Raw genomic sequence first — 23,672 nt, forward strand, 5'->3', positions numbered from 1 at the left:
GGGAAACCCACAGTTTTCTCCTTTAAGCAGGAAAGTCCACATCTTTCTCCTTTGAAGGAGTAAATCCATGTATTTTGGCAGCAAATGGAAAACCTGGGTCCCTGTGATAAATATTAACAATTATAGCATTCTCTGTTAAGGGTAGTTGTGGTAAAAGACTGTATGTATCTTCTTAATGTTTACACAATTTCTAATCTGTGCCACACAACTTTTTTTCGATTTACAATATGAAATATGCAAGTTAGCACTTTTTAAAATCCCTTGTTTGTATAGGATGTATTTCAGAGTTACTATTAACATTGAAATGTTTGCTTGGTCATCTGTCTGGGGACTGTAGCAGGGTGAGTGCACGTCATTGTAAGCAATATTGAAGGAGGCTTTTCTCAGTTGTATCAACATTGCTGGAAAGAGTTGCAGGCTACTGTCAAGTAGATGTTCTTAGAGATGCTAAACTATCTATGCATGTGAGGTTTTCCATTATTTAAGAAAAGAAATCTTGAAACAGAGCAGAAGCTAGGAACTAGGTGGAATGAAGATTTTCATGTTAATTTATATCATAGGATCATAGGAAAGCAGTAGTGGAAGTGAATTCACAAGGTCATCTATTCTAGCCCCCTACTTAAAGCAGGGTAATTCCTGATCATCTCATCTCTAATCATGCCTGATTTGATCATCGCAGGCAAGTATCTGCTCTTGAATCTGCTTTTGAAGACTTTCAAGGATGGAGATGTCTCCATCTAGGAAGACTCTTTTGGTGCTTGACTACCCCTGTAGTCAAAGATCCTTCTAAAATCTCCTACCTAAATTGCCTCTGCTGAAGCTTGAGATCATTGCTTCTAGTCCTGTCTCCTGTGGTTACGGAGAAGAGTCCATTTCCTCTCTCTAATACTCCTTCAAGTATTTGAAGACTATTATCAAATCCCCCTCAGTCTTCTCTTCTCCAGATTAAATAATCTTCGTTCTTTCAGTCTTTCCTCATAAATCTTGCATCACAGTCATGACTGTTACACTGTGTCAAAGTATAAATGTCATCATGTTACAGTACCAGCCCAATAAAGGCAGTGTAAAAATATATAACTCCTACATGGCAAGAAATAGTGTGTGGGGGACAGAAGAAGACTGGACACTCAGTGACTGACCCTCTTTTCTCACAATCTATAAATGCAGAGCTTGCATCTTGTCACTGTGATGTAATAAAACTGCAAGTCTAATGCTTATTGTGTCTTGTCACACAAAACTGAATTTCCTGAACTTACGTTCAGGATTTTATATTCATTTAAGCAAGCTTTGAGAAGGCTTGTGAATTTTGTTCAGTCTACCAAAACACTCTTGCTTGAGTAGCTCACATGGCAGCATCAGCATACTAGTACAGACTTTGTTATCTATCATCCTTCTTGGCAGCACAACCAGTATCTTGACTGCTATGTAAAGGAAGTTTGGAAGTTTGCTAGCTAAGATGTAGAAAAGTTAGGTTCCATGCCAGTATTTATTTCCTTCAATGTTCAAGTGTCTGTAGAATGACTGAAGCTGCAAAACTACTGAAGTCGATCAAAGTCAAGCATGGGACCGTTTAGAATAATGAACTTGTAACTAATATTTTCAGTAGCTGCTTCTACTGTGATCCTGGGTTGGATTTTTATGTTCTTCTGAAATGGGCTCATTGTTATCTGGCCGCATATGGTAGCTGGGGACTAGACTTGATCTAAGGATTTCTCTTCCAAAACTTACGTTCCTATGTTTACATACCTGCAAAATGGTGATGAAGAGTGAACGTACTGCTGAGCTGTGCTATCACTGTCAGTTTTCCTGTAGTTATGCCAGTATGAAACTGGAGATAGGCCTGTTGAAAGTCTCTGGGTTAGGGTTAGAGGAGAGAGCAACAAGGGTGATGTCATGGTACATGTCCTAGACCACCAGACCAGGAGGACGAGGTAGATGAGGCTTTCTTCAAACAACTAGCAGAAGTTTCCAGGTCATAGTCCCTGGTTCTCATGAGGGACTTCAATCACCCTTGACATATGTTGGGAGGGCAATACAGCAGTGTGCCGGCAATCCAGGAAGTTTTTGGAGAGTGATGGGAAAAACTTCCTGGTGCAAGTGTTGGAGAGGCCAAGTAGAGGCTGTACTTTTCTTGACCTACTGCTCAAAAAGAGGGAAGAATTAGTGGGGAATGTATAAATGGATGGCAACTTGGGCAGCAGTGACCATGAGATAATTTGAGTTCAGGATCCTGAGGAAAGGAAGGAAGGAGAGCAGCAGAAGAGTAAGGACCCTAGACTTCAGAAAAGCAGATTTCAGCTCTGTCAGGGAACTGACGGGCAGGATCCCTTGGGGGGCCAGTCTGAGGGGGAAAGGAGATCAGGAGAACTGGCTGTACTTTAAAGAAACCTTACTGAAGGCTCAGGAATGAACTATCCTGATGTGCAGGATGACTAGCAAGTATGGCAGAAGACTAGCTTGGCTTAGCAGGAAACTCTTCAGTGAGTTAAAACTCTAAAGGAAGCTTACAAGCAGTAGAAACTTGTATGAAAGACTAGGGAGGAGTATAAGCGTATTGATTGGGCATCCAGGGATGAAATGAGGAAAGCCAAAGTGAAGTTGGAGTTTTAGCTAGCAAGGGACATGATGGGTAATGAGAAGTTCCTACAAGTATGTCAGCAATAAGAGGAAGGTTAGGGAAGGTGTTGGTCCCTTACTCAATGGGAAAGGCAATTCAGTTACAGATGATGCGCAAAAGGCTGAGTGACTTCTTTTACCTCGGTCTTCACAGGCAGGGTCATCCCCCATACTGCAGCACCCAGCAGCACAGTTTAGGGAGGAGGTGAGCAGTCAACAGTGGCAAAAAAACAGGCTAGGGAAAACAGCTATCTAGAGAAGCTGAATGTGTACAAGTTCGTGGGGCCAGATGCAATGCAGCCAAGGGTGCTGAGGAAGTTGTCCAGTGTGATTGCAGAGGCAGTGGCCATTATCTTCAATACAGACAAGGGCCACATCCTGCACTTAAAACAGAACAATCCCATGTACCAGTACAGGCTGGGGACTGACTGGCTGGGCAGCAGCTCTGTAGAAAAGGACCTGGGGGTTACAGTGGACAAGAAGCTGAATGTGAGTCAGCAGTGTGCCCTTGTTGCCAAGAAAGCTAACAGCATACTGGGCTGCATTGGTAGGTGTGTTGCCAGTAGGTCAAAGGAAGTGATTCTTCTGCTCTGTTCAGCAGTGGTGAGGCCACATCTGGATCCATATCCAGTTTTGGGCCCCTTGCTACAGAAAGCATGTCCACAAATTGGAGAAAGTCCAGCAGCAACACAAGTGGTTAGAGGGCTGGGGCACATGATTTCTGAGGAGAGGCTGAGGGAACTGATCTTATTTAGTGTGCAGAAGAGAAGACTGATGGGAGATTTAACAGCAATTACCTGAAAGTCCTCAGCTACCTGAGGTGGTCCCAAAGAGGATGGAACTGGACTGTTCTCAGTGATGGCAGTTGACAGAACAAGGAGCAATCGTGTCACGTTGCAGCCAGCCATTCTAGTAACTGGTTTTCTGGTGCAATTTACATCTTTCTTAACTAAACTGTCCTGCATATTTTCTTGGTAGTGAGAACAAAACATATAATAATTTTGAGTAGGAATACTTTAAAATCTCATTTATTTTACATTGATAAAATCATCTGCTTCCCATCTGTGTGTCTATTCTGTTGGGCTAAAAAGGACACTTCAACCATTGGAGTAGCTGGGCCAGGGTTGGGGAAGGAGGGCTAGGTAGTCATGCTTTCTCAGCCCTGTAGAAAAACTCATACCCAGGTACTTATCTGTACTCTGGGTTCCTGGATTAAGCGTCTTGTGTTGTACATTATTATCCAGAACCATTCAGTACATTTGAGTGTTGTGAAAAGCCCACACCTCATAGCATTGGATTACTTGCTGTAAGTCACTTCTTGGCCAATGGTATTCTGAGCCCATCTTATGGAAAACAGTACTGCTGTTAGGAATTTCCAGTGTAGTAATAATAATCATCTTGGTGATATTAAATTAACTCATTTCCCTGATTAAATCACCTTCTTTCTTTTACATATAATGGGCAAATGGACGAAACATTTTTAGGAATAGGATAGCATAGTGTTAGGAGAGATGATGCTACCAGAGAGTGCAGATGTTTTTATCTGATCTGGTGAACCGTCTCATTTTCCTTTATTCATTGACATAGGCATTCAGTGTGGTTGAAACCCCTTGATCTCATTCTGTGCTGCACTACGGTGTCACAAATCCCTTTTATTTTCAGAATGAAATCAAGTTGCCAACTAGATATTTTACAGACTCTTCATTCAAGATTTGGTTTTAAAATATCAAATATTTCCATTTTTGCTCTTAATAGCACGTATGCAGTTGGCTTCATTAAAAATGGAGTGTTTCTCACTGCAGTCTTGTACCAGGGCTATTTTTATCTTATAAGGTAGGTACCTGAAAAATTGGCTGCTGACTGTATATAGCACATGTAACTGCAGCAGCTGAGATTGTCAAAGCCACTTGAGGGATTTAGATCCAGTTTTTCCACTGAAAACTAATTGGATCTGGTTGTTCAGATCCTCTAGACCAGTGCTTCTCAAACTATCCAGTGGGCCAGGGACTGGTGCCCGGTTCAGCCAGTGGCAGCAACTGCATGTAACAGCGCTGCACAAATGCATGACCGGCTGTTTCTTTCTCTTTCCTCACCTCACACGATGTTATGTCCCTTGGAGTGTTGAAACGTACGAACTGTGGTGCTATGACATATCAATGTTGTGCTTCTGAAAATATATTTCTTCCTTTTCTGGCAACTCGCTGCGGACCAGCGACTAGTACAGACTTTGTTATCTATCATCCTTCTTGGCAGCACAACCAGTATCTTGACTGCTATGTAAAGGAAGTTTGGAAGTTTGCTAGCTAAGATGTAGAGAAGTTAGGAATCAGTCTGCAGACCACCACTTTGAGAAGCACTGCTTTAGATGGTTTTGATGTTCCCGGCAATGGTTTACCTGATAGAAATTCACCAGTTACATCAGTAGATATATACTAGAGTTACATAAATATGACCTGGGTATAAGAGTTCCTTTTTCCTTTAGGCTTTACCCTTTCTCATAGGTGAATCTGTGATTTTGAAAATGGGGAGGGCAGAGGGTATGGGGCTTCATCCTGTATAAGACGACATTAATTTTTCTCTAGTTAAAGAGGAACTAGAAGGTTTATCAATATGCTAGATGGCCAGTGCTATATTCAGTTTAAGATCAAAGCCAAAACAAATATAATGCTTGGATAATACAGAATATAATGCTAGATTATATATAAAGTTTAAAAAAAGGACAACAAATTAGGCAAAAATAGTCAAATGATATGGTGCCATTAGTCCTGAAGTAATTATATTTAAATGTACATCCCTTATTCAGAGTCATAAAACAAAATCTAACCTCCTTGAGTATCTTGACGGTGCCTTCAATATTTCACTGTCAGTCATTTCTACACTTGAATTAATATTATCACACCTGATTTAAGGTTTTTAGCTAGAGCTGAAAACAGTCTGCAAGGTTGTGAAACAGAAGAACCATCACTAGGAATGGCTATCAGACAACAGAGTTGCAGAAGAAAGGATCTTTTAAATTGTGGAAGTCAAGACCATTTAAAAGGGAAGAGTGGTTAACACCCATGGAGTAGAGAAAGATTAGCAAGAACCAGGTAGATGATAATGAGCCATGAAGTCGCCAGTAATCATGACACTTGGGAGAGGTTCCTGAAGATTGGAAGAGGGCCAATGTGATGCTTATCTTCATGAAAGGAAGGAAGGAAGAACCAGGGAACTACAAGATAATGAGTTTGACCTCAATCCCTGGGAAGATCATGGAAAAAATTATTTAAGTATCCATCAACAATAGGCTAACAAAAGGTGTCATCCTGAGACACAGCCAACACGGCTTCATTAAGGGTAGGTCATGCCTGACCAACCTAATCTCCTTCCACGATCAGATGACACATCACCTGGACAGGGGAGGAGAGGCTGATGTAATTTACTTCAAAAAAGCCTTTGACTTCATCTCCCATGATGTCCTCTTGACAAAATTGGGGAACTGCGGCTTGACACCTTATGGTCTGAGGTTAGGGAGCTGGCTCCATGGTTGTTGGAACTGAGTCAACATGGTGCACGGTGACCAGTGGCGTCCCTCAGGGTTCAGTACTTGGACCAGTACTCTTTAACATATTCATAAACAACCTGGATTTGGGTGTCAAAAGGAGACTGGCTAAGTTTGCAGATGACACTAAATTATGGGGAAGCATGGTCACACTAGGGGATGGGGTGGGGAATCAGGCTGACTTGTATAGGCTTGCAAAGCGGGCAGATCAAAACCTAATGACTTTCAATGCAGAGAAATGCAAGGTGCTCCACCTCAGGACAAAGAACTCACAACATACCTAGAAGCTCGGCAGTGCTACGCTTGCTAGCACCATGGCCGAAAGGGACTTGGGGGTTATGACTGACCACAAGATGAATATGAGCCACCAATGCGATGTTGCAGCTGGTAAAGTGAGCAAAACTCTGGCTCAGGGAAAGGAAAGGAAAGTCACTGCATCTCCCAGAAAGTTTTTATTTTTGTTTGTTTGTTTTGTTTTTTAATTTCAGTGGAGCAGGAATCAAAGGGGGAAGGAACTGCACCACTGTTGTCATTCGCTGCCCCCCCCCCCAACAGCATTCCCCATCGTGGCTCCACCTATATCAAACTATTTTGAAAAGGCAGTCTCCATATGGGGATTTGTACTGTTCCATCAGTTCACAATCACATACTTAAAGCAATACAGCTTTCCTGTATAACCTTCAGCCAGTATGTATATATTCTTTACAGTGTGCTCGAGTGTCTGAATAATTTTGTCAACTTATGTTTAGCTAATATAATCAGAAAAGGACCTGCTGAGTGCAGCAGCTGTCTGGAACCCCAGTGTATAAATGATACACTATAAAGACATTTTGTAAATGTACTACCTATGTCTGCTTCAGCTCATGATTCTCTGACATTTTTGCTTGCTACAGAATTTATATTGTGTAGCTTTATTAAGTTTTAATATATTGGGGAAGAAATTGTTGTTCTATGACCTCAAATTGTAGTAGACAAAGTACAGTGTAAGTTCTTATTTAAGGTAAGAGATAATAGGATGTTGCAGCCAGCGTGGAATGGAAGGAGGGCTTCGGGATTACGGCCTCTGACTGGGACTGAGAAATTCTGGAGTCAGTTTCGGGTTCTTCACCTGACTTCTTACATGGCCTTTGGAAAATCATTTATTTTCCCTGTGTCTCAGTTCCCCATCTGTAAAGCCCAAGGTAACACGTCTTATCTCTGCAGATGGTTCCTGCCCCAAGGAACTTACGGTTTTTTGCTAGTTTACCACAATGTCGTATTTTCAGTTAGGCCTCTAGGATCAACTGTGATGCAAATATGTTGTTGAATTATGGCATTATGTTTTCTGTTTATATAAATTAAGAAAAGAGGTAAATATTGCAGCCATATGACAAGGATTAATAGTCCATTATTTCCATTTGTCTGTAGGTTAAAGAAAAAGTCCCAGTCTGTAGATATTAATGCAGCAGGATGCAACCCTCTGGCAGCACCAGGACAGCAGGCAACGCAAGCCAGGCCTGTCATTAAGACAGCCACTTCTGAAGAGGAGCAGAACAACACCACAAATACACAAAGACGTAATCCACGGAGGAGTGAGCTGAAGAGATACTACACTATTGGTGAGCTGTTGTTTTCTTCAGATGTTTCTGTTGCTGTAAGGGAGGCAGCTGAATTCTGGCTACTGATCAATCAGACATTTTTTAAGCTTGCCAGCTTTTTTACACTCATTGCAGGTTATATTTTTCTGCTGCTAATACTGGCATGCTTTTTCACAGAAAAATTCAACAGAAAAAATCAATATTTAATAAGTAACCCTTCAAATAGCAAGATCTTTCTATTTAATTTTATTAATGTTATGTGTGCTTTGGTTTGAACCTGATTATCAAGTTTGAGAAATGTCAGATATGGCATCTGCAGTGATTGTCTTAAAGGAAATGTAAACTGAGGTAGGTGTCATAACTAGGAAGCAATAAAGTAACTGTATTGTCATCCTTTGCCCCAACGACTCTTGAATTTTTTCACACAGTTGCACAGCATCAAGAGGAGTCTAGAGTCCCTTTACCCAGAACAGCCTGCAGTTAAGTAGTTAAGGCACTCTCTTGGAAAATGGCAGGTGTAGGTCTGAATCCTGTCAAACAAGGGTCAGAAGTGAACCTTCCTCCCAGCCTATGCATGTGCTCTAAACTAGACTTCTGTATAAAAGATGGGCACTAACTCCTTCTCTGTCTGTGCCTTAAAATTAAGGTGTAAACCCCTACAGTTGGATGTTATGGGGCTAATTAAAGGTAATTAAAACACATGGGAAGAACTGTCAAACTTCTTAGGAGTTCGATGGGGATCCACCTTTAGCAAGGGAGTAAGTAGTATCAAGGAGCTGTCAGAGTTAATGCAGCCATCCTCTGCCCCATCCTCCCAACTCCGTGCATCCCCAACGGGCTCTGTACCCTGAATTTCAGTGGTGGTCTCTTCCCCAAATATCTAGCCTCCCTAGGAGTTGGGTGAAATGGCTCCCTGGACCAGATCCAGCCCTCAGGCCATATATTTGATACCTCTGTGTTAAAGGAGTTAAAAGGATTTGCTTCTCATTTCTGGAAAAGATGGTAGAATTTTAAAAAAATAAAAAGTATTGTAGTTTGGACTATGCTACCTGTGCAACTGCTTACTTTAAGTGTTATTTTTCTTAAAATAAAGGAGAAACAACAATAGCAGGATCTACAACTCTTGCTATATGACTAGCAATTTTGGTTGCCTCAATATTTGACTGCCTGGCAGCTTACAGGGGCCTGACTTCCAGGAAGTGGCGAGCACAGTCTTCTGAAAAGTCTTTCGGGTATATCATTTCATGCCCCGTTCCCAAAAATGGGGCATACAGAGTCATTAGTCACTTAGGTAAATCTTGAGCACTTCAGTCATGTTTTCGCCAGTACTTCTGAAACAATACTTTAGATCTGCTCCCCTGAATATAAATGAAATGTGCAATTTGAGCCCTAGCTGAGAATTCTCGATTAACCTGCATTTGGGGGAATATGCCTCAGGAACTCACCAGTAAAGGAGAAATTTCCTGAGATGTGTACTGTAGTAGAAATTAGGTTCCAGTTTTTGCACAGAGTAATCAAAGCAGAAAAAAGGTAATTTATTTTTCAAGGCTGGAGGTCTGGTTAGCATCAGGTAGCACAATTGTTAAACAACGGGGGTTATATTTTTAAATGGTATGGTACTAATCACACATTGGTGTTTTGTAATAGCTATCTCCAGTTAGTTTCAGAAGTATTGCAGCACAGGAAAAGACTTAGGGACATAATTGTAAAAACGAAAAAAAAAGGGAATTCAAAGTTCTATTTTGCCCCAGGATACAACTGTAGATGGGCACGTGTATTTGAGAGACATAGTCTCGGACCTCAGTTAAACAAGATATCCCATTTGGTTGGTTTTTGTATTTGCCCAGACTCTCCCTTTTGATAGAGTTTGCAAAATCAGGGACTAAAATTGTAGGCTCACATGTTCAGCTGATATGAATCCTCGTGTGTGCACTGCACTGAATGGCTGTGACACTTTGCATCAGTTGAGATGCTGTCTTCAGAACTCTTCGAGCCAGGGGCTGTATTCCTATGTTTGAAGGCAGTTCCTGACAGTGTGCTCTACCACAATGTAGGTCAGTGATGAGAATAGTTACCATGGTTCCATAGCTGATTGATTTTTCCAGTTAATCATAAAATCATAGAAAGTTAGAGCTGGAAGGAACCTCAGGAGGATATCCAATCCAACCTGCTCTAAAATAGGACCATCCCCAACTATATAATCATCCCAGCCAAGGTTTTATCTAGCCAGGTCTTAAAAACCTCCAAGGATGGAGATTCCATAAGCTTTGTGGGTAACCTGCTCCAGTGATTTACTACTCCCGTGGTGACAAAGTTTTCCCTAATATCTAACCTAAACTTCCTTTGGTGCAACTTGAAGCCATTGCTCCTTGTTCTGTTATCTGGCACCACTGAGAACAGTCTAGCTCAAGGGTTGGCAAAATATGGCTTGCAGGCCAGATCCAGCCCACCGAAGGATTTTATCTGGCCCACAGTGGGTCCCTCGGCCATGCCCAGCCCAAGCATGAGGGTGGGGAGGGGGACAGCCTGGACCATTGCACGTGCAGCCTATCCCACTGCCCCCAGGTACATAGTGGGCTAGGATGCTGCAGCGGCCAGACTCAGATTTCTGGCAGCCCTAGTGGTGGCAGCTTTTACTTGATGCTGACAGAGTTGCTGCTGCTACTGGACCTGGTCCCACTGCCTGGGCACTCCAGGCCATCCACCTTGCATCTACCGCTGGAGGTGCCACATGGAGCAGGTGGGCAGGTGGGGTCTTCATGGAGACTGGCTTGGGACCCTTGCAGGTAGAGCACACTTGGCCAGGTAGAAGGGATGGGGCTGTAGGCAGGTGGGGAGTGACATCCAGGAGTGGGATGGGTGGGTTGGGCTGGGAATGCTGGGCTGGGATTCTGGATCCTCACCCTTCCCTTTCTTGAAGATGGGCACTATATTTGCTCTTTTTCAAGCATCTGGGCTTTACTCTTACAGGCTCCCCCACTCACACCCTGCCACTTGCTTTTGATTGGCAGGGAGGTGAAAACTGCAGTTTTAAATATGGCACTCTTTTTTTGCCTCCTTCCAGATCAGCAGCCAGGCCACCAGGGCTTCTCAGTCAGTCAGCAATGAGGGGCATGCATGAGGGAACCTGTGAGATTAAAGGAGCTGCTGTGCAGCCCACTTCCACCATGAATTCAGTAGATCCCTAGCCATGAGTTTTGAAAGATGATGACCAGTGGCTCTGCAGTTACATTGGCCGACTCACTCAGCACCTATCCCTTCCGGCCCCATGGACTTCTACACATCCAGCTTTTCTAAAGAGTCCCTAACCTGTTGTTTTGCCATTGGCTGCTTACCGTCTCCCCAAACTGTGCTGCCAGGTGCAGTAGTCTGGGAGCTGACCAGCCCTATGAAGAGAGGTGAAAAAGGCATTGAGCACTTCACCCTCTTCTGCATCCTCTGTTACTAGTTTGCCTCTCCCATTCAATAGGAGACCCACGCTTTCCCATCTTCCTCTTGTTGCTAGCATACTTGTATTGTAGAAGCTTTTCTTGTTACCCTTCAGTCCCCTTGCTAGTTGAAACTGCTGTTGTGCTTTGGCCTTCGTCCCTGCATGCCCAAGCAATACTGTTATACTCCTCCCTAGTTCTTTGTCCAAGCTTCCATTTCTTGTAAGCTTCCTTTTTGTGTTTTAGCTCATGAAGAGTTCCCTGCTGACCCAAGCTGGTCTTCTGCCATACCTGCATGTCAGGGTTGTTTGTTCAAGCACCCTCAGTAAAGTTTCTTTAAAGTACGGCCAGCTTTCCTGGACTCCTTTCCCTTGCAGACAAACCTCCCAGGGGATCCTGCCTGTCAGTTCCCTGAGATAGTCGAAGTCTGCTTTTCTGAAGTCCAGGGTCCTTATTCTGCTGCTCTCCTTCCTTCCTTTCCTCAGGGTCCTGAACTCAGTCATCTCATGGTCACTACTGCCCGAGTTGCCATCCATTTCTACATATTTACAGTTCCTCACCAATTCTTCCCTGTTTGTAAGCAGCAGGTCAGAAAGAGCATGGCACCCAGTTGGCATATCCAACACTTGCACCAGGAAGTTGTTCTCAACACTCCCCAAAAATGTTCTAGATTGCCTGTGCATTGCTGTATTACTCTCCCACGAGATGTCAGGGTGAGAACCAGGGATCCTGAATGCAGGGATTTAATGTTTGCTGTTATGTATTAATGCAAAACACCTCACCACACCCTTGTGAATAAATGCAGGATTTTCTAAGAATTTGCAAGCATATTGGTCAATTAATGAATTAAGTTTAATGGGTTAGTTTGAAAGTTGATTGTCATGTAGCAGACTGTCAATTTATATATTTTTTGCAAATAATCTTACAGGAAAAACAAATTTTCCTCAAAAATTTCATCATGAAAATGAGACAAATCATTTGATTCCCCCCTCCCCCCAAGTAATTTAATTTGGTGCTAACCACACTATTACCATATTCGTAAATATGTAACAGCCAGGGTGGATTTGATTTAAATCAATTTGATTTGAATCACCATTTAAATCACTGGTCAGGAAGCTTTGATTTAATTGGGTTTCTACAAAAAGTACATTCTTGTTGTTTGCTATCCTTTATTAATTTAACTTATTGAAACTGCACTTTTAGAGAACGGGCTTGACTGTGTGTACACAAACTTGCAGAGACAAGAGGGCCAATGGGTGGGTTATCAGGTCTGTTATCGCTCATCTTCATATACTGCTGTTAACAAGGATGTTATTTCTGGAGATGACAAACTCTCCCCATGCCTGAAGGGCTTTTGTGCCTGAAAGCTTGCAAAAAACATTTTTTCCAACTATTTAGTTCATCTAATAAAAGATATCACATCTACCTATGATGTCTTCCTATCATCTCTGGAGAGACAAATCCACAGTTTGAGAACTGAAATGACGCATGACAGAGATGTTTAATGGGATCTTTGGGACTGAGCACTGAGTCCCATTGAGTAGAGTGGTTTTCTTTAGTCTTTACTAATCTATAGAGGATCGTCTGGGAACCCCATGAGACTGGGTCCAATATAGCCCATGGCTGCTTGTGACCTATTTATAAAATTTCTAAAAAGTTTATATGAATATATTGTCTCAAATATATAATTAGAAGTTATAATTCCTATTCCGTGATGATATCTTTGAACTTTAACACAATTTAAATTTAAACTATCTTTATATGTTTGTTTTTTTAAAAAGCATCTTAAAAAAACCAATTTTTTTAATTTAAAAAAACAGTTGTTTTTTATCCACCCTGGTAATAACTTTGTGGCTTATTCTTATCACGCTGTTCATTGAATATGTGGCCAGGTGCTCTACTGTGTCTGGGAGCTCCCACACTGACGGGGCTCACAGCCATGGGAACACATAAAGTGCAGGAGCTTGCTGTTTGCGATCTTGGGCTCTCCCTGCACTGGCAATAAGGTGTGATTGGATCTGATGCCGAATCCCACAGTCATGCATGTAGTGCATGGGAGGAGGGTCAACTGTGGATCACACTTCACATGCATCATGTGTTTACCTGAACTTCTAGAGAGGCCCTCTAAATTACTGATAGGTACCTTCAAGCTTAGCTTCAAGCAGTTCAGGAAGGTCTGATCCCAGTTTTAAAATCCCAAATGCTGTGCATGTGTATGACATACAAATGATAACTAATCCTGACTCTGGAACTTATTCCTTATGTGATTTTGAGGAAGTTACTTATCTTTTTTGGTTTGCGTATCAGCAATAGGAATACTATTTCATTGTTATCTCACATCAATATTGGGAGAATTAATATGTGTAAATGTTCAATGTATGTAGAATGGTCTATTTGTAGAACATGTATGTAGAATTCTAATATATAGAAAATGTTCAATAGAAATACAGCGTGGGCCAAGATGGATAACATCTTGGATACATCCTTTTTAGACTATAAGTACCATTGGTATAGTTGCCTGGGCACTAGATTGCAAAACCTAATTTTCCTAGTATGGGCATAGTCCATAGGCATTAAGCATTCTGGTGTATATTTTATTTGTGTGTGGGTAGATGAGTATATATACATTTTTTATATATTATTTTTATTTGTAAATATATATATATTTAAAGTCTATTACATGCTTTGCATTTCTACCAGTTTCCTAGTGTATCCTTGGTATGTATCAGTACATATTTCTTTCTAACGTTAATATATTGGTTTCCAGTTATATCAATGGAGTTGGTCAATCAAAAGTTGTATTTTGAAGTTGGCTATTTGAAATCTGATGCTAAGGAATGAAAGCCTAAAGCTACTTCTGCAAGTTCTTTACCTGATGTTAATACTGAGATGGAAAGGGTTCGGGCAAAGCTCTGACTTTTAGCATTCAGAAGAAAGGAAAAGGAACAGTTTGGAAGTTGCAGTTTCTAAAGTCATTTTTCAGACTTGGGTGGGGAGGGATAAAACAGACAGTGAAAGTTATTTGGTCATCCTTCCTTCCGTCCTGCCTGCCTGCCTTCTTTCAAGAATCCCAGAATTGCGTGTTCATTTACAGTTGTCTTTAGGCATCATTGTGCAGCTGCATAATAGCTTTCAACAGAGTAAGCTAGTAACTCCTGGGAAAATATATCATTTTAAAATGTGACATTCTGTGCTAAATCTTTACAGATAAACTAGAATACAGAGAATTAAGAGATAACCGTAAGTTTCTATCAGAACATCTAAACACATAACAGCTCCCTAATGTAAAATAAAACACATATTATATCTGGCATTTGTAGCTTGTTTTATACCTTTTAGTATTTGCCTCGATGTTTTTGTGAGCTGTATTTTATAGTGGTTGAGAGGAGGAGGGAAGAGTGCCGATTAAAAGATAATTTAAAAGTATGCAAACTAGAAAAAATGGTAAAGAATAGCTTCCTGTGCTCTTGTGGTGACTGCACAATTATACAGACAAAACCTCTGATATGTGCAAAGACAACAGCTTATTGAAGCATTAAACTGCTCATATAATAATATTCTGTATCTCTGAATTGTTCTACAAGCTTGAGACTTCAACTCACCGGGGACCTTTAGAGGAGGCAAAAAATATAAAGGTTTTATATTGTGAGTCAGCAGGAATATATATGGAAGTTAGAGCTTTAACATTACTGCCCTTTGCCCTTATGTGCTGCATTCCTATGTGTGAGATAAACAGTACATTGAATACAAAAAGGTTGCTTTAATCAAAAGCTCCCTCAGGTAGATAGAAGGAAAAGAAATGTCAGGGGAGATTTGTGATTTCTCATTTCCACCTCCCAGTCCTTCCATAAGTAATAATCCAAAATGGCATGTAAACTCAGAGTCAGTATCCATGCTGCAGAGCACAAAGGGGCAGTGCTGTTTGTTTTTAATGGGAAATGAATTGGGCCCAGACAGGAAGTTCTGAAAACAACACGCATGCACTTTGTGATGAAAAGGTGCTGTTTTTCAGAACAGCTGAAAAAGACAAGCAATACTGGTTTCAGAAGAGGACCATCATGAATGGGAGTGAATTGTTGTTCAGTAGTCAGCTCCTTCTGCCGAAGACTGAAGTAGCACAGAACAGTCTCTTCCCTTCACTATTTGAATTCAGCAGATTCTTCTGAAGCCAGCTGTGCCTTCCACTGCCCTTCTACAACTCCAGCAGAGCACAGGACATTTGGACTTGACTTCATCTCAGCAGTAGTGGCAGAAATGCACGTAACCCTCTGCTGGGGTGAGAGTGAGTGTGTGACATGGCACTCCTGGACTGTCCTGCAGGGAACAAGATGTCAGCAGTGGTTAAATCAGAAATGCCACAAGTTTTTGTGACTTTCCCTCCTTTTAGGGAGGTTCTGTTAGGTGAGAGTGAATGTGATTCATTCTTTCTGTTCAGAATATGGATAAACATGTTATTTCAACTTGGACCTTTGAAGAGCTGAATAACATCCACCTGTACTTGCAGTACATATGGGCATACTTAGTAATATATTGGAACAAGTTTGTCTGATGATATGCACTACAGGTGATCTAAAGCAGTGGTCACTAACCAGTGGATCTCTATCCACCAGTAGATCTCAGAGCCTCTTGGACTCAATCTGAGGCTGGGGGTGCTGAATGCCTGCATGCATGCCCTAACCCAGCAGTTCAGTCCTTGGGAAGGGAAGGGGCAGGGGCTAGTTTGAGGCCCTTGTGGTGAGGGACGGTGCTGCAGAGGCAGGAGCAGGGGTAAGTTGAGTGGGACCCTGGCCGGGTGGGATTTTCCTGCTGAGGAGCCACGCCTCCAAATAATTTTTTCTCCTCTGCCTTGATATCCCCAATACCGAACTAAAGCATGAATACACAAAAGGAGATTTGCTCATTATGTAGAAGCTACCACCTTCACATTGAAACCAGCTTCCATTTTAAATATTATAATTTTCATAGATTTCATAGAAATTAGGGCTGGAAGGGACCTCAGAAGATTGTTGAGTCCAGCCCCATGCCCAAAGGCAGGAAGTCAGCTGGGGTCATAGGATCCCAGCAAGATAAGCATCCAATCTTTTCTTGAAGGTAGTTGCTTGAACCACCTCTGATGGCAGGCTGTTCCAGACCTTGGGGGCTCGGATAGTAAAGAAATACTTCCTTATGTCCAGCTTGAAACGGTCTTGCAGCAGTTTATAACTGTTTGACCTCATCATCCCTTGGGGCGCTCTGGTGAACAAACATTCCCCCAGATCCTGGTGGTCATCCCTGATAAACTTATAGGTGGCCATCAGATCACCCCTGAGCCTGCGCTTTTCCAGGCTAAAGAGCCCCATGGCTCTCAGGCTGTTTTCTTAAGTTCTGTTTTCCTGACCTCTGATCATGCGCGTGGCTCTCCTCTGGACTCTCTCAAGCTTCTCCACATCCTTTTTGAATTGTGGAGCCAAAACTGGACGCAGTACTCCAGCTGTGGCCTCACCAAGGCCAACTACAAGAGGAGAATGACTTCCCGGGATTTGCTTGAGAAGCATCTATGGATGCAAGCCAGCATTTTGGTCGCTTTACTAGCCGCAGCATCACAGTGCAGGCTCATGTTCGTCTTGTGGTCAATGATGACCCCCAAGTCTCTTTCTTCTGTAGTGCTAGCCAGTATAGCACCGCTGAGCCTATAAGGATGCTGCAGGTTTTTCCTCCCAAGGTGGAGATCCTTGCATTTTTCGGTGTTAAACACCATCAGGTTCTCATCCGCCGATTTGCTGAGCCTGTCCAGGTCAGCCTGGATCACCTGCCTGTCTTCTGGTGTGGATGCTTTGCCCCAGTGTTTGGTGTCATCGGCAAACTTGGCCAGCCCACTTCTGACTCCAATGTCCACATCATTAATGAAGATGTTGAACAATATGGGTCCAATGACAGAGCCCTGGGGGACCCCACTGGTCACAGGGCATCATAATGATTGACTTCCATCAATTAGCACCCTCTGGGTCCAACCACGGAGTCAATTCCCCAACCAGTGGATCGTAGTGGACCCAAGGCCACAATTGGCCAGTTTCACCAAGAGGTGATCATAGGAAAGCAGATAAAAGGCTTTTTTGAAGTTAAGATATAGGACATCAATCTCTTTTCCCTTGTCCAGGTGATAGGTCACCTGGTCATAGAAGGAAATAAGATTGGTCAAGCAAGACCTACCCACAACAAACCCATGCTGGCTATCCCTCAGGATGTTGGCATCGGCCAGTCCATTAGGGATGGCCTCCTTAATAAACTTTTCTAAGACCTTCCCCGAGATAGAAGTCAGGCTGATGGGCCTATAGTTAGCTGGATCCACTTTTCTCCCTTTCTTGAAGATTGGCACCACATTGGCCTTCTTCCAGTCTTCGGGCATGTGACAGGAGTCTCATTTTTGGAGTCTTTCCGCGCGTGCAACTCCGGACTCCTGCAATGGGTCCACCACCCACCTATTCTCGCCTGTCACGACTTGATCTTGTTTATAAGTAACGAATGATGAAACTTAGCAGGAAGCTGCCCATTTGTACGCGCAGGGGGCGCTGTCTGTGGCTCCTGTACCTCCCCTACACCACAGCCTAAGCCTTGCCGATGGTGCTGGAATACTCTCACTAGGGCCATGATACTAGGTCCCAGCGCTTTGTGTGTTCTTAGGGCTCCTCGGCGCCCCTTCTCACTTCTGGGGTCTCTCACGGGCCCCGCACTCAGCGCCTTCTGGGGGCCTTGCCCCTAACCGTGCCACACCTCAGCCCGTTGCCCCACTCTGGGGCCTATCGCCCCTCTGGGCTTCCCCGCCCCTCTTCGGGCCCCTGCCGTGCCTCTAGTGCCTCTCACCCCTCTTGGGTTTCTGCCACGCTCTCCGCGGTCGTTGCCCCCCTTCTGGGCCTATACCACGCTCCCCGCGCTTGGGGCTTTGATAGCCCCTTGACCCTTCTCTGGGTCCTTTGCCCCACTGGGCAAAAACACTGCCCTTACGGGCTGGGGTCTGAAACCCCGCACACCATCTCTCCGGCGCAACACCGCGCTTCACCGGTGCCAACACCGTGTCTCTCTGGCGCAAACAATAGTGCCCCACTGGCACCGTGCCCCTACTGGGCACCGGGAACCCCCAAGCTGCTGGGGAGCTCCTGTGAGGCCTCCTCACACCCCTACAGCCTCACCCGGTCCTCCGGTGTAACTGTAACCAAAACGCAAGCCACCTGGCTTCAACATAAACACGGAGCCTCCTGCTCATAACGTAAGTCCAAGCCCCCCTAGGGCTCGCAACCATACCTCCGTTTATGGTGTTCTCATCCCCAGCATCATCGCAGCCGGTCCGCAAGGTAAGGCTGCAACCCCCAGCCCAGGCTGCTCAGCTCTGCTGCAGAGCTCCTGCTGCTGCGGCAGTCAGAAGGGTACTGCCACTGGGCCCAGGCCTGAGCTGTTATAAAGGGCCTGGCCCTGCCCCCTTCCAGTCACCTGACCTATCTGGTTGCTGCGGCAACCCGCACCTGAGCTGCCTCTGGTGATTGGCAGCTCCTTAACTCCCTATCAGTCACAGGTCATCTCCCTGATCCTGTGACAGGGCACTACACCAGAGCACCAGGAGTTTTCAAAGATCCGTGCCAGAGACTGGGCTATGATGCTCGCCAGCTCCTTGAGTACCCTGGGGTGCAGATTGTCAGGGCCGGCTGACTTGAAGGTATCTAGCTTCTCAAGGTGTTCCTTCAGAAGGTCGGCATTGATGGAGGGAAGGAGATCTCCCTCACCCGGACCTCTATCTCCTGCAGTGGGCATGGGCGTCCCATGGGACTGATGAAAGATGGGCACAAAGTACCCATTTAATAGGTTAATTAATTATTGTCTGCTCCTCACCATAATTTTGGCTTGGAATTTTGGTTTGGCCTGAATCTTTCCAGATCCAGTGAAAGAAACAGTTTAAATTGCGGTTTAATTTTTTTTTCCAAACTGTTTTTAAAATCCGGACTATTAAAATTATCACAATATGAATTTTGATGTTGTTTAACCATTCGTGGTTTTGTTGCTAAAAACTAGTTTGATATCCTTCCAGTTTTTCAGTAAGTATTAGCTGTATAGAATCTTAGACATGCCCCCTCCATTTGAAGAAAATATTTACTAAAAATTGCAAGCTACATAGACTTCAAGGAGAAAGAGAAATATGAAGGTAAGATTAAGAGCCTGCATTTCATAGATTTGATTCTGGTAAGGGAAGTCCAAGGCTGGTTGCTCTTATTACCTAGTAGAATCAAATACTGGTGCAAAACTTCAAGAAGAGAACCCTATAAATCATATAGATTTCAACTTTTATTGAACTTGCATTTAAACAAATATTGAAGTGATCCTAATCTGTAACTCTACAATAGTTAACCTAAAAGGAGGTTCGAGCATTACATTTCTGCTGGTGGAATAGCAGTTCTGCTGGTGGAAATGCCAAGGGTACAAACATTGAAGCAGTTTTTACTGGACCAAAAATGGCTGGTCTGGTAGACACTTCTGCCTTGTCTGATGAGGCAGAAGCTGCCTCCAGTATAGTTTCTACTGGTAAAATGAATGTTTGTACACTTACCGGATCATTATGTGGGAACTGGGGTGAGGAACTTGTCCCTTCCCACTCCCCAGACCAGAGTCCCTGCCTTAAGGAGCAGGCAGGGGCTTTGCCCTGCTGCTCCAGTCCCAGCCCCCTCAAGGCTAGCCTGGGAGGAGAGGGAAGGAGCGTAAGGAGTAATGCTTCCCCTGGTCTGGAGAACAGGTTGGGGACTCTCCCTCTTTGTCCTGGAGGAGGAAGCGGGGCTGTGAGCATCGGCTTTTGTGTGCCCCAGGGGGAGTGCTTCCCTCCCCAGCAGACCACTTAAGAGTGCTGTGCCCAGAGCCCCATGGCACTTCTTTTAAAGTGCTGAGAGTAGGGAAGCATCCCCCAGTGAGGCAAATCTAGAGCCCTGCACCTGCAGAACCACATGTAAGGCTGCAAGTGCCACCTTTGCAATGGCCAGCAGGAGAGGACCTGACAGCCACGTGCCCACAGCCTCATGCCTGGGGTGTGGGCAGTGGCTTTAAAGTGCCAGGAGGGAAGGGAGCAGAGCTTCCCTTGCACTGCACATCCAGAGTCCCGTTCCTGCAGCCTGTTCTTGCAGCCTGTTCTTGCATAGGCCTCTGGACAGTTCCAGCTTTGTGCCCTGCCAGGGAGAAGTTCTCACCTGCAGCACTTGAGCCTTGCACCCACAACCTCATGTATGCGGCTGCAGGTTTGGGCCCTAAAGCACAGAGGTGGGGAGCCCCCTGACCCTCCCTCCACAGGGACATAGTGTGGCCTGCTGCCACCCCTGCCATGGACCTGCCACCACAACAGAAATGGACAGGCCAAGCCTTCCCCTCCCAGACCTGGCTCTGCCAACACTCTACCCACCAGCACCCAAACAGCACCCAACCCTGACCTAGTAGTACCAAACCGTGAGCAGATTCATTGACCTGCCCTGGAACTGAGTCCATTAGCTGGTTCTGCTGCGATAAGAATCACTTGAGCTGAGGAGGAGAAATTGGCAGGCTTGAAAAGACAGTCTACCTGCTTTGGGTCTGCTGTCTGGCATCCTGACAGCTGTGAGGGGGGGAAGGATGTGTTGTGGCAAGGGGAAGGCATGGTCCTTGGCGCCACCAGCCAATCGCAGGTCAGGACTTGTGCCCACAGATGCTGCTGCCTGTCTCCAGGCAGGTAGGGGAGCCTGAAACCAGGCTGGGTATTTGTACTGGGGGCCCAGTGCAGGTCAGCAGTGGACATTGTGCAGGGTTCTACTTATAGAGTTTCTAACAGCTTAAACTAAACTGCTTAACTTCCACTAGTTCATTTGAACATTTGTATACACCTTAAATATCTTTAGTAAACTGAAAAGGAGAAAAGCTGAATGCTAATAATCCAGTCCACTGAATAGCACAAGCTTGGGGGTGTTTTAGCAGAAAATCACTTTGTAGTAGAGATGCCTTTTCATAAAACACTGAAGTTAAGGATTAGATCAAGTGACCTAACTAATAGCTTGCTATTTTTACTAGTGTTTGTGAGCTAAATGAGCCAAAACAGAAACCTATAGCAAAAGTCTGACGCTCACTGACTTAGACGCTCACAGAATAAGATGGGTTATGTTTTGTGTTGGGGTGTTTAATCCCTGAGCTCTCATGCCAGCTTGGGCCTGTGGAGCCATGTTGTCCAGCCCATAGGGCTCCCCATAGTTCCAAAAATTTGGTAGCAGAGGACTGGCGGCAGCATTAATTATTGCTCCCCTGCTACCAAACTTCCTGACCTACAGGGAGCCTACAGGCTGGATAGTGTGGCCCTGCACACTATGTTAGGGGTGTGGAGCTGAGGCTCTGGGACCAGTCTGAGTACCCAGCACAGAGCAAGGCTGGTTCCAGGCGCTTTGGGCCTGATCTATGCACGGACCTGTGGATTGTCCCCAGACCACTCATTTGGCCCCTGGGGCCAAGAAGTCAAGCCACCACTGTTTTACATTGTTAAGTTAGAATGCCTGCTATAATTGCTCCATTTTTTTTACTTGCATGTCTTGAAAGATTTTCTAGTTCATTAGAGATGGAATTTGTTCTAGCAGGTCCAGACCAGCAAGTTATTTGTGACTTCCTGCAGTTGAATTTAAGGATACATCAGGACTAGATAAGTGAATCAGGAACAGAAAAATAATCAAATTCCAGTCTGCTGTAGTCTGCTGAGAGGTTTCAACCAAATATCTTCTAAAAACTAGCATGCTAATTTAATTAGGTCAGTAACTGATTTTACAGCAAAGCTTTACTTTCCTCTGACCTTGTTTGTACATTGTTCTCCATCAGACTCAATCAGTGTCCAAGATCAAACAACATGGGCTAATCATTACCAAGATAAATGGATTAAGAAATTGCATTAACAGTGCATGAATGTTCTCTGATTTTCTCAGCTGGATTTACTCCTTCCATTTTTTAAATATAATTGTATTATGTTAATCTTAAACCAAACAGTTAAATGTCAATATTTATCTGGTGATTAACACTTTACGCAATTCTATACTAGATAAACTAGAGTAATAATTAAAAAGAGTGTGGGTTAAATTTGAGACCTGAAGTAGAGACTGAAGTTGTTACTGTGGGCATAACAGACCCCTTGTAGTCTGATGCTTGTATTCTGACTAAATTGAAAATTATGTTGGTGCTAAATTTAAAAAAGACAATTTTTTTTCTAAACCATTTTTTCTACAGGACATGGCCAAATTCTACAGGGATTAATGCAACACCAACTCTTGATGCTGTTGTATAGCACTGATGGTTGGATTGCAGTTGTGACTTGTTTGCCTTCTACAGCCATAAAGTCAGCAGAAGGGGGCGCAAGTTAACTAACCAACCCAGTTACTGAACCTCTGTCCAAGTCCATGGAAAAGGTACCAACATGGTTTGTGAGATGGAATAAAATACTAGGAACATGTGAATATTCACATAGGCTTAACCCTGATTTCACCCCACCTCTGAACGTTTGTGCTGCAGCCTTTTAAAAATTCCATGGTAATCTTTTAAGTATGTGTTACATTTTCCATCTGATTTATGATGGGAAATAGTTATTAGAGACACTAAAATCTTGTAAAAAACCTTGATGAAAAAATCTTTAAAAAAGGGATTGCTGCATAAGGTAAGTGTAAATATTTTTTGGTATTGGTGGTATTTTTTTTCTCATTTATTTTTAGCATGGGCATCTGCACAAACAGGAAACCTGTTTTATGTGGATACAGTAATTATCAGGTTACTTCCAGTATGGATCATTTTCACAGGAAAAAAACCCATGCTGTAGATCAGGGCTTGGCATCCTACAAGCTGGATCTAGCCCATGGAGACATTGGATACAGCTTGCAGAATTGGGGCTTCAGCTGTGGGCACCTTCCCCACGGCCATGTCAAGAGAAGCACTAGTTGAGGGCAGGACCTAGCGCTTAGCCTCCTGCTTCTAACTCAAGGTAGGTTATTTCTCTCATAGCTGGAGAAGCTTGCCTAGAACTATATGAACAATTGATTCATTTTGGCTTGTTTTTGTTTCGTTTTGGGCTAACCAAAATGTTTTGTTTCAATTTTGATTTTTTTTTTTTAAACATCAGATGCAGGTAAATTCCTAAACCTCTCATTTTGATATGAAGAATCAAAAAAAAATTGTTAAATTCAAAATCAAATGTTTTTTCCTTTTTGATTTCTCTCTTATACAGAACTGTTCACAAGTTCTTGAATACTTTTGGTCAACCCGAAACTGATTTTTTCCTATGTATTTTTTCTACTTATCCAAAAAAAAAATCAACTAACTTTCTTCATGACCTTAAGTGAGGAATTAAGTAATGAGGAATTGATGAACCCCTAAGCTTCAAGAAATATTTTATATTAATTGTATAAAATGTTTCATCTTCAGATCACTATGTAAACCTTGGGGCCATCTAAGACTACAGATTGGAGAATTGATACTGTCTGAGCCCCCAAGGTCTGGAACAGTCTGCCA

The 23,672-nt window shown here is 43.5% G+C and overlaps 1 protein-coding gene across 3 annotated transcripts in view; it reads left to right on the top strand.

Annotated features, from left to right (window-relative positions):
• OXR1 (oxidation resistance 1) overlaps positions 1 to 23,672 on the top strand; it is a 414,124-nt gene that overhangs the window by 167,388 nt on the left and 223,064 nt on the right. For all 3 annotated transcript variants that reach the window (XM_019551781.1, XM_019551803.1, XM_019551790.1), the window contains exon 2: positions 7,565 to 7,755. In XM_019551781.1, the coding sequence (XP_019407326.1) occupies positions 7,565 to 7,755 (191 nt within the window). The remainder of the gene's footprint in view (positions 1 to 7,564; positions 7,756 to 23,672) is intronic.

The sequence above is a fragment of the Crocodylus porosus genome, unplaced genomic scaffold (genome assembly GCF_001723895.1).
Source record: "Crocodylus porosus isolate Cpor-Errol unplaced genomic scaffold, CroPor_comp1, whole genome shotgun sequence".
Taxonomy (NCBI): domain Eukaryota; kingdom Metazoa; phylum Chordata; order Crocodylia; family Crocodylidae; genus Crocodylus; species Crocodylus porosus.